General features: G+C 40.5%; 1 protein-coding gene across 7 annotated transcripts in view; it reads right to left on the bottom strand.

Moving 5' to 3' along the window:
* Positions 1–14,108, bottom strand: part of LOC1279381 (serine/threonine-protein kinase 4 homolog A) — a 46,692-nt gene extending 32,584 nt beyond the window's left edge. For 2 of the 7 annotated variants that reach the window (XM_061653108.1, XM_061653112.1), the window contains exon 1: positions 11,926–14,108. In XM_061653108.1, the coding sequence (XP_061509092.1) occupies positions 11,926–11,940 (15 nt within the window). In that variant the 5' untranslated portion in view covers positions 11,941–14,108. Of the gene's footprint in view, positions 1–52; positions 1,025–7,196; positions 8,264–11,925 lie in introns of those variants that run through there. The other 5 variants (XM_061653109.1, XM_061653110.1, XM_061653111.1 and 2 more) reach the window with 5 other exon arrangements.
* Between the last annotated feature and the right edge of the window lie 206 nt (positions 14,109–14,314).

Below are 14,314 nucleotides of genomic sequence, written 5' to 3'. Positions count from 1 at the left end.
TATGACACATCAGTTCTGATGACTCACGATGTTGGTATTTCATTCCGTCTACCTTCGCTATCACTCGATTCCGGTTGCAATCGATGCCCGGCGAGTGGATCGATGACGATGAGGATGGCGAAGAAAGGATGCAGCTGACATTGTGATGGCCAGTGCCATTGCCATTTCCGTCTCCATTGTAGCCAACTACACCGGCATCGGAGTACTGTTGGCCACAGTGGCCGGAAGACGTTCCTTCACTGCCAGAGGCGGATGTGGTGGTTGTTGCAATCCCAGAGGCATTTTGGAGCACCATCGCAAATCCAGTGGGCGATGGACACTCCTCAGCCTTGTGGACTGTTTTCCAACGGCGAAATATCGTAACAGAAAGGATGTACTTGAAGAAGTTGATTCTTTTCTTCTTCGCACCAGCCTTACACCGCTGCACGCGATTATCAATGGTTGCAATTTGTTATCGTACTATCGCAACGGTGATGAGTTTTCCCTAGTGTTATTTAAGACACTTTATTGCGAAGCGGACAAACTTTGCGTTTTTACTAGCACCAGAAGCGCTTCGCACATTCACACACAAGCAATTCTAGGCTCGAGCAATAATTAATCGTTGCACAACTCAGAAAACCGGACATATGTTTGCAATTTGTGGGTTCTGCTACAAATTGCTCCCTGGTGACATTATCAACCAACAGTAAGGCACGAAAGATTCATTCAGCTTTAATGCGGATCACACACACAAACTCACACATCACACGACAGGCATCGGGTAGGTAATGTAAAATTCACATTAAATCTAGCAAAGTCGTGTCCAATCCACACAAAAAACGTCAGGTTAGACGTGATGGTGGAATTGGAAGAGAAGCAGCACAAAACGTAATGAAAATTAAACGGCGAAACTTTCACTTTTCCTGCACCACCCAAAATCACGGAAGGATAATTTTCGATCGCTTCGTATGAGGGAACACAACGACCAAGCGGTGCTTGCCACAGCTGAAGGACTTCTGTTTTGAGAGTATCGGTGAAACGCCGTTGGCAGCTCGTGCGAAGGATAGTTCGAAACCATAACACACCGACGAGAGCCGAGCCGCCGAAAGGATGACATAGCAATTCGAGCGACAACAGAGAGACCATTATTACGATTCGAGTTATATTCGAGCAGTTCAGACGAAGAGAGAACAAAATATGAATGAAGCAGCCATGTTCGATACTACGCTCGCACTTTGGCGAATGCGTGAGAGCGTTGAGAATAAAAAGGAGTACAGGCGGTCCCCGAGATACACGGTACCTCTTATACGCGGATTCGGAGATACGCGGTTTTCTAAATTTGACAATTCTTTGAGCAAATTGTACTGATTTGACACATCAATTGCAAATTGCCAAATAATTTCCGTTTTGATCGAATGTTAAAAACTATTTCAAAAGGTTTAAAACAGTTATATTCAGTCAGAATCATATCAAATAACTCATAAACTGACTAAAACCGCCCCCTATTTGCAAAATTACACGAAAATTTGTGATATTTTAGCTGGAAATCACGAGATTCGACTTACGCGGAAATTCGAGATACGCGGTATTTTGCGGCCGTTTTCGGTCCCCATTAACCGTGTATCTCGGGGACCGCCTGTACTTCGAGAGTGGTAAAGCACACTGCTACGAAATAAAGCACACACTACTGCTGCAAAAAATGTTGGGAGAAAAAGTCAGAACATTCTTCAAGCGACGAACCATGCGTAGCAATTCACAAACCACCTTATTAAAACACCGGGTTTCGCAGAGATATCGTGAAGTCAAAGCATGCATCTGCTCCTGACCAAAACAAATTACGTGAAATAGAACATTTAGAGATTCTAGGCGATGCCTAAGAGTTTTTTACACCAAATTTGACTAAAAACAATATAAACAATAGGGCCGGACAATTCCTATCAACCTAAACATGATCTCATCTTTCAAACATGATGCAAAAAAAATATATCAAACTACAAAATCCGTCAAAGGATGTATAACAACGACAGAACCATAATCAACTGAACCTTTACGTATTCTTTGAAAGAAACGCATTTCTCGATTGGAAAATATAGCAATCGGAAAGGGTTAGGCTTATGTATTGCTAATAAAATTTATGTACATACATAATTTATTGTAAAAAAAAAAAACATAAAAGCAAAGCAATGATAGTTCTTTGCGTCTGAAACAGAGATTGATGTTTGTAATACGTGACAATCATACGAATACTACTTTGAAATTGTACAGGCTTTTTAGTACTTTTTATAAACGTCCCTTTAGACGAGAATCATTTCTACGATACAATCTGACGAAACCCATTGTCTCTTTCTATCCACTAGTCCGCTGATTCGCCGCAAATAAGATTTGATATCTAATTATGTATAGATAGTTTCAATTCTAATCATATTGCACATTCTAAAGCAAAAAGCTAAAGCGTATAAATTATGGGAAACATTGTTTACAACACACAACCATATTGTGCGCTACAACATACTAAATCTGCCTATTACAGTTAGGGACACTTGCGTATTATGTTGCTGTATTTTTTATAAACTTTTCATTACATCGAGCGTCCTACCCGATTACTATAAAGGGAGCTAACTTCCGGCTAGATAATAGAATCTGTCAGCCTTAATCTGTGAAGCTATATTTCATCGATTATCCACACGACACCAAGCCGTGTCGAGCTGATAAACCATGAGAGTAAAAACATCACCGATCGATACTGGAAAAGTGTTGAAGCGAAATATGAATAACATGTAAACGCTGTAATAACACTGACGTCGAGTAGAACGTGTTCCCATCTATCCAACGTTAGATTAAATTTATTAATCTTGCTTGAAGCCAAGTGTACGGGTACTATTACCTCAGCCGTTCCAAATTTTATGAAATGTGACCTTGTATTGGCCTTTCCAAACGATAACCCTTCTATTGCCTATATTATCGTTACATTTTGAATAACATATATGCTTAAAACGATAAAATGACATCAACCGAAAGCCTATGTAGGACAATTTAATGACTTTTTGTAAAATCCATGAAGAATATATCCATGCACTATACAAAAGGTACGTCAGCATTTGCATTAGGTAGGAGATGTCAAAGTTATTATGTACAATTTTAAAACTGAAAAGTCCTATGTTTGTATTTTAGAACCAAATGTACCGTACCGTCATTCCACAAGTTCTCAGAAAGAAATTTCAAATGTTTAAAGGTTTTAAAATTATAATTCCATGGTTTATTCACTATTTGCAAGCATGCATATACAGTGGAATTCCTCATAACGAGTTTTAATCCGTTCCAGTGTTTCACTTGTTATACGAAAAACTCGTTGCGCGGGAGGCTTTTTTCCATTTGAGTTGCATAAAAAGTAAAATAAATATTTTCGGGATTTTCGGGTTTCGGGATCGCAAATGCGTTGATCTAAAGGGCATATACGAACAATGTTGTCATTATTAGCATCGAGAAGATATTGATTGATATTGAAGATATTGCCCAATTGACATTTTCGAGCATGAATAACCGGGAATTCGAGCAAATTCCCTTAAACTGGAGCCTTAAACTTCCCTTAAAATGCACCAGTTTAAGAGAATTTAGAAAAGTCCTGTAAAATCAACTGTGATGCAACTTTTTCGTTGCTTTCTTACAAATTCGATCGGAAACGATGTTTCCTATCGTTATAGTGGGTCATGCAGCCATTTTACACTTAAATGATATCGATTTTTTATAAAATAACGTCACACAAAATTCGATTTTATTTTTCATGAAAAATCAACGCTACGAATGTAAAATGAGCTCGACGGCATAGGGTAAACGTACCTATAGTGGTGCTAGTACGATAAATTAATAGTAGTTAAGTTTTATACGATAGTGTGAAATTTTCTCTAGTCTTTTACAAAGGATTTAAAAATGAAATGGGGCCATTCCGTTTCTTAGTGACCGAAAAATCCATTATTTTGTAAAAGGTATCAACATTTTTCCAAAATCCTTAGGATTTCATAACGATGCTCATATTTTTGTTAACGTTCTAAATGACCACATAACAACGCAATTATTAGTTTTTTAACATAATTGTTATCAAATGATATTGTTTTATTCAAATTCATTGGCTTTTGACCATGTTTACGTATTTTTAAGTGTTTTTTACGATAGTGCCATTATAGGTACACCAAACAGGCATGTTCCTATAGTGGTCCTAGTTCTAAAACCAATAAAAACAGGTAATTTTAGATTTTTTCAACGACATTTTTGACTTGTCGTACTGTTTTCATTAAAATAAGCAACAAAAATGAGTTTTCTGTAAGTAATTTACCAAACAAAGGCCATAATTCGCTTATTTGGCTGAGTGAAAAATCGACTTCAAATCAAGCAAACTCTTCTGGGTATGGGTGGACGACAGGTACTTCAGTCAATACTTTCAGTACTTTAGTCAATATTTTCATCAACCAAATTCATACATTTTTTACGATCAAATTACGAAAGAAATCATTATTATTGCAGTAATCCTTGCTATTCACACGAAAACAGCTTCAAAACTAAGTTATATTGATATTATACACTGTTTTGAGGCATCCTTGTTTACCACCACTATAGGAACACAATACGACGACTATAGGAACCATACCACCATTATAGGTACAACGAAGCAATCACAAAAATGTGTATTTTTTCGTAAATTTTATGTGTTTCATGGTAAAAATGATTGTGATTGCGAAGATAAAACATATTCCAACTGTTATGTGTTAAAATATTCAGAAATTGTCCTTCCTGACAGTTTAAATCCATTAAAATACATCTGTACCACCACAAATTGCACCACTATTGGTACATTTACCCTAGTTCATCGATAGAAGAAAGTCAAATTTACGAACACGCCAAATCTTAGCGCTTTCAACACATTTGATCACACACAAATCCACAATTTCAGGCGTATCGAGTACTAATCGAGCAGATATGGAAAAACATTATCGAGCAAATGTCACTTGGGTGGTAGTTCACCATCGTTGTCGTTATTGAAAAAGTGATCGATTGGTTTAGTGTTTTCTTTAATATTTCCCAAATACATTGTTTTAGAACGATACGTTTTGGGATGTGTCTAAGAAGGTTTTGTTGTTCCGCAAATAGACATTTCCTGCCAGATTTTTTTTTTAAATAAGTAAGTTTCATCATAGTTTTAATTTTTGGGGGGTAATATTCTTCAACACGAATAAGGTTTTAAAATTGTCTATTAATTCATTGCAATCAAATGTATAACACACCGGCAGGTCACATATGTAGTCATAAGGAAGTCTTGCAAGTAGCAGCAATTAGAAGGGGGAAATTCTCGCCTTCATGAGCAAATAGATCCAGGAAAAACGCATTTGAAACATTCGCACACATATACCACACAATTGTGACTCAAACAATTATTACGACACATTTTCCACCTGGCAATAGTTTTATGAGCGATAAACAAAATCAAAGAAATGCTCAATGTTTATTGATCATGATCTTGATTTCTCATCGGCACCGAAAAACGCACCAGAAGCACAAATGATTTTACTCGTTATGCAAGATTTTGCACGCTATTAGAAGTATTTATTGAGCATTCCGATTTGTTCGGTATGCGAAAAACTCGTTATGAGGACTATTCGTTATGACGGGTTCCACATTATATACTTTCACAAAACGGGCAAGAATCATGGAAGAGTATTAGTTTTAGAAAACCCCTGTAGAATAGTAAATTGAATCGTTAATACGATTGATCTTTTGTATAAACGTGATTTTTCTTCTGTACTTAACATAAATACACAGTGTCCAAAAAAAATCTTACAAATAGTTTCGCTTACCAAGTTGATTTGGTACGATGATGAAGTCATAAAAATCATCCAAAACATTGAAAAAATCATAAAATGAAAGGTGAAATATTGAACTATTTTCTAGCTATATATTTAACAACTATTTCTCATCGAACATTGTTTCTTCATGACACTTCGTGACATGGTGCCGTTATATTGTCAATACATGCCACTTCATAGCACAGAGAGTCCAGAAAATAAGGGTATGAGATAAAGTGAGTACTCCTGGTAATGTGAGTTTTCTAGCTTAACTGCCTGTCTAGCGAATAGCGAAGAAAGTAGCATATGAAAAGGAAATAATCAACCAGAGCTTTTGGGTCGTTCAACTTTTACAAACTCAAATCCCACAAACCACTAGCAGCCGTCGCCAATTGGCGGTGTTTCGTAAGTAAGTAAAAGTAAATGAGAAACTCATGTAAAAAAAGGCATCCCACTCAAATCGAAACCTTTTGTAGATGAAAAAACAAAACACTCTGCTGGAGGTGGTTGAAATATTATTTTAAATCAAGAACTAAGTGAAATATTTGTTATTGTAAAAAGAAGAAGAAATAGTATGATAAAAATTATCATCTAATATCAAACCCGAATAAAAAATTTCGTCAAAATCGACAAAAAGATGTACCTTTCATAGCGATGGACTAATAATGGTAGTGTGGTGTTTCAGCAATGTTATTTACCCAATGTTATTAGCATTGCAGCAATGCAAGCAATGTTATTATTTTATATCTCACACTTATTAGATAATAAGTTTCCCTCAATTTCTATTTTTTCGATAACTTGTTCTTGAAGGACATCTTTCCTGGCGTTCTTCGAGATCTTATTCTTTTTCATGAATATTATAAATGGTGTGCAAGAATAAGTGTTTTAAACTACTTTCTTAACAAACAGTTTAAAAAGATAATAGCGCCATATGCAGGGTTGGAGTTTTTTTTAACACAAAAATGATCAGAAAAAAATCCAACACTTCAAAACGCACCAACAAATGAACAATGTTAACGCATTAAAAAAAAGCTAACACACACAAGCACATGCACCGGTGAAATGAAAACAGTACACGAATCAAACAAAATAATGTGCAGCAAACACTTTGGCTGCTATCAAAATACCGTAAAGCGGTAGGCGAAGAATCCTACATTGCCATCGTTCCCATCTATTGCTTCTGAACGCTTTGTAGGCCGCTTGATGATGCTGCCATCTTTTGCCTATCACATTGACCGCCACATTTTCTTGCCTCCTCTACATTTAGGCCAAGTGTTCCCCAGCATAAGAGAACCGGCCAGCCAGCGCCAGCTACTGATCCCGTAGCAAACGAAGTGAACGCAGCAAACAAACCAAAAAAAAGCAACAAACCGAACTCGATACCTGTTTTTCCTGCTGCTGCTGATGATGATGATGCTGATTAACGGTGAACTCATCCGTTGCGGATTCAATGCCACTTGCCGCAGACCAAGAGGTGGAAGCAGAACCTGCCGACAGTGGCCTCTCCGGCGTGCACGACGGTTGATGGTAGGCGGCCAACAATGCCTCCTGGTTGCCGGCGGTGCACCCGACGCCCACCGAGCTTATCTGCCAATCGTGCACAATCGTTTCGTCGACCATGGTCAACGAATGCGACGTCATTTCGGAATCTGCGGCTGGCGTCGTATTGGCCGGATCGTATGAAACGGAGGTCCTCAACAGCGAGGACACTGGATAGTTGCCGGTATCGCGGCTCGAGTATACCATTGTACACGATTGTACGATTGTATGCAACGAAACAAAGGATGTACAATTATCAATCACTATCGCACAAAAACCTTTCCGGCGTAGGACACTCACACCCTTCTCAAGGACCGTATATAACACCGGTATAAATCGGCGTATCACTGGCCAACGAGGTATTTGCGATAATTTTGCTAACAATCGTGGCTATCTCACAATACACCAGCACTTTCAAGCACATCACTGATAAACGCATACATCACCAAGAAACTGGGCATGACTCATATAATGTGGGTTATTTTCCAATACTTGTTGCAACCAAACATATTATAATGTTTCACTACCCTCCTGGCATTGGTTTGAACGCTTCATCACACAAAACAACAGCCACCACCACATCCGATATAGATCACAAGCAACTATTCGAAATGTGATCTTTTAATCATCTAATTTCGAACAGCTCTTAAATCGATCTTGTAAGCAAAAGGAAAGGCAACCCCTTCCAACGAATTATGCACGATTATTAGTGCCACATAGCGGGGTTTCGGTGGGACTCTCTAGCGGGGTTTCGGTCAAATCCGAATCCGGATTTGTATTTCCCGATCTTAATTTAACCGACCGACGAAAATAGACCCAACAAAACAGCAAAAGAAAGCACCTGGAGACACACAGCTAAAACAGTCGAATATACAGTACACTGCAAACAACACAACCGCGTGCTTCCGAGGGGAGAAAGATACTGAACGCGCCTGAGTTTAGAGACTGCGCGAGCCTAAGACCTGCCTCGAGAGTTGATTATTGCGCCCAGCTGGTGCGGTGCCGCAGCTGCAGCCCGGGGGGGGGGGGGGGAGGAGAAAAGGGGACCTTGAGGAGGGATGCGGCCAGATGGGGCAGGTGGCAGGTTGGGATGAAGCCCACTTCCTCGATGGGATTGGTGGGTTTGTGGGAGAAATTAGCTCAGTCATTCACGTTCTCTTCTTCCTGGGCCGGGCGATTCGGAGGAGGGAATGGAATCTCAAGATTGTTGCTGCTGACGTGCGAGTGCGCGCGCGGTGTGTTTGTGTCGCCCTGGGAACGCTTTGCGGGGAAGAAAAAGGTGCTTCACCGGCCGAGCCCAACAGCAACAAAACGCCATTGGACGACGCAACTACATCAGCATTCCGACCTGTCACAAGAAGTAAGTCAACGGCACGGTTCGTAACCGGATCCACTTCCTTCTACGCGTACGCGGACTAAGCGAGCGACTTGTTGATCTTGGTATCTCCCGCAAAACTGCCGTTTCAACAGTAGTTCTTGCAACGTGAACGTGTTTTCAGCAGATACTTTCCTTCTTGGGCTGCGCAAAGCGCCCCATTGAAGACATTGCTCATCTACGAGAAGGTTGAATAGAGGAAGGCTTGGAAAATGTAACAACCCCAAGTCAATGTTTGACCTACTTTTGTAGCTGAAATAATGAAACCCGTTTGTTTGCCACCCATTGTCTTCGAGCATCGTTTTGCCAATTGGACTGTCGAAAATTTGCTCTATTATGGTGCATACAGGAATGAAATTCATAAATGAAATCAATACACCACATCGCCAAACACAACACTAGCATGTGCATGATTGATATATTAAATTCAATTAATAAACTATGCATTTGGCTTTTGTTTTTACAAAAAGTTGCAGTACAATTTAAAAATACAGAAAAAATGCTTTATGTTGGAAATGATATAAAACCTCCCTGCACAAGAGCCTTGCCAAACCAATACTTGATTGAAGTTCAAGAACCAAGACAATCCAAAGAGCCCTGTTGTAAGCGATCGATCGATCCGTTGATTGTTCAAATCTTATGCACTTCGATTCACGTGTAAGCATTTCGATCGTCTGAAGTGCTTAATGCGTTATCCCGACAACACAACTCACTATACACACTTGATGGCTCGTCTTTTATGGAAAGGTTATTGATCGCGCATTCAACTAACCTAGATTAGTAAAGAAGGTAACATTCATGACAAGTCCAGTGTCTTTTACCTTAAAATGCTTTCGACATCGTTTAACAAACAGGCCAATCAATTAAGTCAAGTAATAAGGTTAAGTTTTTTAATTGTCTTTTTCGAAATCAATATCAATCATTCATCACACCAATATTACCGGTGACTATAGGATCGTGGCAACAGCAAAATGATTATATATAAAAACTCAGTGGTTATAAAAAATCATTATACTGGCACACTATTTTACTTCCCTACACTACTCATTCGCTGTGCAGGTGATATCGCGGGAAAAAAACGATACATGCAAATTTGTTGTACGATGATGCACCTGGAGAAATGCATGTCCCAGCAGCGAAAGTTGCCAGACAACAAATAGAAGCGCATTATCATTTTCGTACTGTTCTGCCGGCTGGAAAAGCGTTGAAAGTTGTGCGAAACTCCTTTAACTGGTTTCTTGCTATCGTTATCGTTTGAAACGGTGAAAAAGTATGTTATAGCCGGGAAACTCATTATCATTATCACGACAGTGCATAATTGTGTAGGAAAAAAAACGTTTCTACAGCAGCGTGACCCCAAACCAATTGCATGCAGGGCCAAAGGTATCAAAAGCATTTCGCACGCGCGATCATGCGCAACCCACTAACTCGGCTAGGGTTTCGTTTTCCTTAAGAAACTTTTTTTTTGTAATCGCATAGCTATTGTTTTGAAGTAGCAGCGTGTCACAAATGTCTCAATGCACTTTTGTTTTCATCCGAATAGACACTAAAGTTAATCGTTAGTTGTACAACCCGGAGAGGTTTCCAATTGAGCATGTAAAAAATTCTGTCTACATCTGTTCTACCTGGAAAAGTAGAACAACAACATTAATACGCTTCATGCGTTATGATTAAAAGCAGTCTCTATGCTAACAATATTAACAGTCGAACTGTTTTTAATATGATTCATTCAGCATTCAATAGACGACATAGAACAAAAGACAAAACAAGAGTAAAATTACAACAACAAAAAACGCAACAAAATAGCCAAGAAACCTCCCTCACTTTATACACTGCGACCAGTTCCGATTCCGGTTAACACGTACAGAATTTATGGCAACAGTTATATAGATAAGCACAACCACATGGAAAGTGCTCAACCCCAAACGCAACCAATCCAGCGATCCACTCTCTTATCAATCTATAAGTCTGGTACGGATGAAAGATTTTTCACACCGTCACACAGCATTTACTGTGTACGGAATATGGCTGATATGGGCTGTGTGACTTGCACTACGGCCGTATTGTCCGTATAAAATCGCGTCGGAATGTGTGATTCATTCAATTGAACCACAAACAACACGCTCTAATGTTTTGCTATACATCCTGTATCTATTTTTGCGATAAGTCCAATGGGATTTTGGCCTTCGCGCTTGCAGCGTAATCCTAGTGCTGGAAGAGTTTGTTGACTAAAAAAACTCAATATTGCGTAATAAAAACTCTAATCTTGCTATATATGTTTAGGTACCGTGTAGTACACTTTCATTTTGTATGTATTGCATGAATCATCTAAAATTAAATATCGTAGTACATGCCTGCATATTATTTATACAGTTTTTGATAAGTTTATCAGAAAAAAAATATACAACTTTAGTATAAGTCAGCAAAACCGTTACACAAGTTTGGTATAAGTGCACACAACCGACATAACATACCTATTAAAATGTTTCCTTTCTAGACGCAGTAATTGCTATTTTTTTAAGCTAAAGGACAGCTATTTCTGATCCTCTTATAACATCGTAAGCTTAAAAATGTGCAGCTGCTGTTGGTAAAACGATTTCGCTATATTTAGCAACCGACATTTCGCATTTGCGGGCCACATTCACACTTACACCGTTCACCTCAATGCAATTGGATGCAAAGGTTCTTTTTACTATCGGACTGGATATATGCTTGCAAGCGCTAAAGTATCAATCATACTCATTTCAACACGTTTGTAATGGAATCTGCTCGTTATTGAGATATTTTACAATGCAAGAAAAGGCAAAGAGCATCCGTTAGATACCAAATATGCTACTTTCTGCTGGTTATGCCTACAGTTACGAAATTGCCAACACGCCGAAATGTACAGTGAGACTGATCGATAAAAATGACAAAATCAGCTTGCCCTCTTGCTGTCGGCTACGGAAGCGTACGAAACCGCAGCGTTAGAAGCATTTCGGTCAAGGTCGTTGGTCGGAGAAGATTAATGTCCTGCAACGTCCATCTGCAACGCGAGCCGTATTAGCGTATTATCAATTATAATTCATCCGAGCAATCAAACTTTCCATACGAAGCACATACAGGTCAAACCAGGTTGAGAGGGCGAGAAGAGTTACTTCATGCACTAAAATTGATAACAAAGCGTACAATTAGTAATGTTTTCAGAAAGACACCTACCTCGTTGAAAGCCATGGCTGTAGCCGCTAGAACACACTACTGCTTGCGGAAGAAAATGCCGAATGTAATGCTGATGCCTGCCGGATCCGGGCACGGGATGTTTCCGTTCTTACAAGAAATTGGCACACTCGCAGGACAACAGTACGCTGGGCACATGTACTCGCGTTTGCATTCGCTCCGTACGTCGAACTACCTGCACAAACATACGATGCGCACGACACACGCTTGTTGAGAGACGCAGAAGAATGTCCCTGCTTCGCACCACCGCAGTTCCCGCACCAACCGGATGATCTGTGTTTTGTAAATACTCGTAAGGCCTTTTGCAATGGATGCGCAAAACAAAACCGACGGTGGTGCGTTGGTTTGTTTTCTCTTGTGTACTTTTCACACCACGTTGCTTCGGCGTTCCTGTGTGGCGACGGTGACGACGGTCGTGCGGAAGAGCAGAGCAACAACAGTTTAAGGACAGTCGCGTCGTGTCCTACCAGTGAACGGTCGGGCAGCCCCGGAGCCCCGATTGTTTGGTTTGATTGTGCTGACGGCGAACGGAAGCAAGGTGCAACAAATGCGCGCCTTTGGAAAGCTGCACGCAAATGTCGGAAGGCAAGAAATGGTTTGCCCACAGCAACAAAACTTTGCCGCGAAGGAAAAAACTAAAACCGCGAACGAAGTCGACTGAGTGGGGGCGCACAGGCTAGTTGGCTTGAGCTGTTACTGCCAAATGGCGAAAATAACTGGTGTGTGACCAATTAAGTGTGACGTTCTCTTGCACGGGGGGCCTTTTACTGGCGCACTAGAAACCGTCGATGAGGTTGCTTTGGTTACTTTTCTGCGTTTTCTATTCGGGAGGCAACTGCACTAATTGACACGTTCGATCGCACCAGGCCGCGCGCGCTTTACTTGCCTGCTTTTCTGTTCGTTTTGTTGCCAAGGTCGACTTCGATAAGCAGTGGCCAAGCGCACTGTTGTTATACTAAATCCAATATACCCAGCCGGGTATGTTGCTGCTTTTATTATTACGTAACCGTTTGCCGGCCTTCAGTTCAGCCACGGTGGACCAGCGGAAGACGAGGATTCCTGCGCCAGGTACCAATCAGGCGACACTGTTCGCACCACCCGATGGCAAGCAGTACGATGATGAAGATGGCCGGAAATAGAACCGAACCATTTCCAAGCTCTGCTGGTTACCAACAACGGGTGAAGCAGCAGGCAACAACACACAGAGATAAACTATGTGTGTGTGATCATGACAATTGGTGCTTCCAGTTGAGTCTTCTTTTTTTAAGCAAACCAGCGATCTGGCAAAGGAACGGTCTGTCTCAAACTGTACTTGCTAACAATATTCTCGGTCGATACACAGTGCCAACAGGAGACAAACTGCTTGTCAGTGGTTTTTATATTCACAGTCTCGCAATGGTTCCAATGGAGCTCGTTGAGGGCAGCTACCGATGGGAAAAAGTAATAACAAAACGAGATTGCCCTTACGTTAGAAGCACTGATCGCATTGCATCACCAACGACGACGACGACGACGACAACACGATGCTGTTGCCACGGATAAGCTTTCTACCCTTTTTTCCACGGATGCTGTCTAGCAAAAACACGGCTTGTTTCACGTCTCTCCAGCGAACAGCGATGACGACGATCGAGACAGCCAACAATTCTTGTTGCAACCTTTTCTTTTTTTTTTGCTTAACCTATCCGTTCAGAATTAATTTCTACACCAAACCGATACGCGACGTCTGTCTTGGAGTATAGCGGCGGTGGCAGTGGCGCAGAACATTCCGACACAGGGTCTATACAAATTTCGCTTCACACCACACGCTGGCAAGGTTCTCCCACGGCTGTGTGCATTTTCTGTTTTGCGCAACTGTTTACCAGCACTTTACTACACCTTCAGCAAAAGTCGTGGGTAGAGAGAGGCCGCAGGTTTCAACTAACTTCGCCAAATCGCGACACATCTACACTGGGTGCAACAACTGTTTTCGGCTAGGGATTATTGTTTTCCTCCTGCACGCTACTCAATCGTGTGACTCTAGCAAATGGCTAAATGGGGAAACCTTTTTTCGGCTTCAAAAATGCACAACTGTACCAAAATAATAGGAAAAAACTGTTCTGTTTTCATTAAAATGCCTTATTGAATTTTCTACACTTCTTGTCAAGAGGAGGACGGGGTTTGACACTGATTTCGTCAAAAAATGCTACAGTGTTGACATTTGTTTCGTTAAAAAGTGGGAAGAAGTTTGATTCAAATTTCGTTGAGTTTTAACCTTTAAGGCAGCGGTCTAATCTTGTTGCGCGCAACATTGTTGCTCGGCAACATATCGCTGAGGTGGTCTATGAATGATGCTGGCAACATTTCGCTTTGACATTGTTTAGCGTAAAAAAAT

The sequence above is a fragment of the Anopheles gambiae genome, chromosome 3 (genome assembly GCF_943734735.2).
Source record: "Anopheles gambiae chromosome 3, idAnoGambNW_F1_1, whole genome shotgun sequence".
NCBI classification, from domain to species: domain Eukaryota; kingdom Metazoa; phylum Arthropoda; class Insecta; order Diptera; family Culicidae; genus Anopheles; species Anopheles gambiae.
This window is presented reverse-complemented; position numbering and strand designations above follow the sequence as displayed.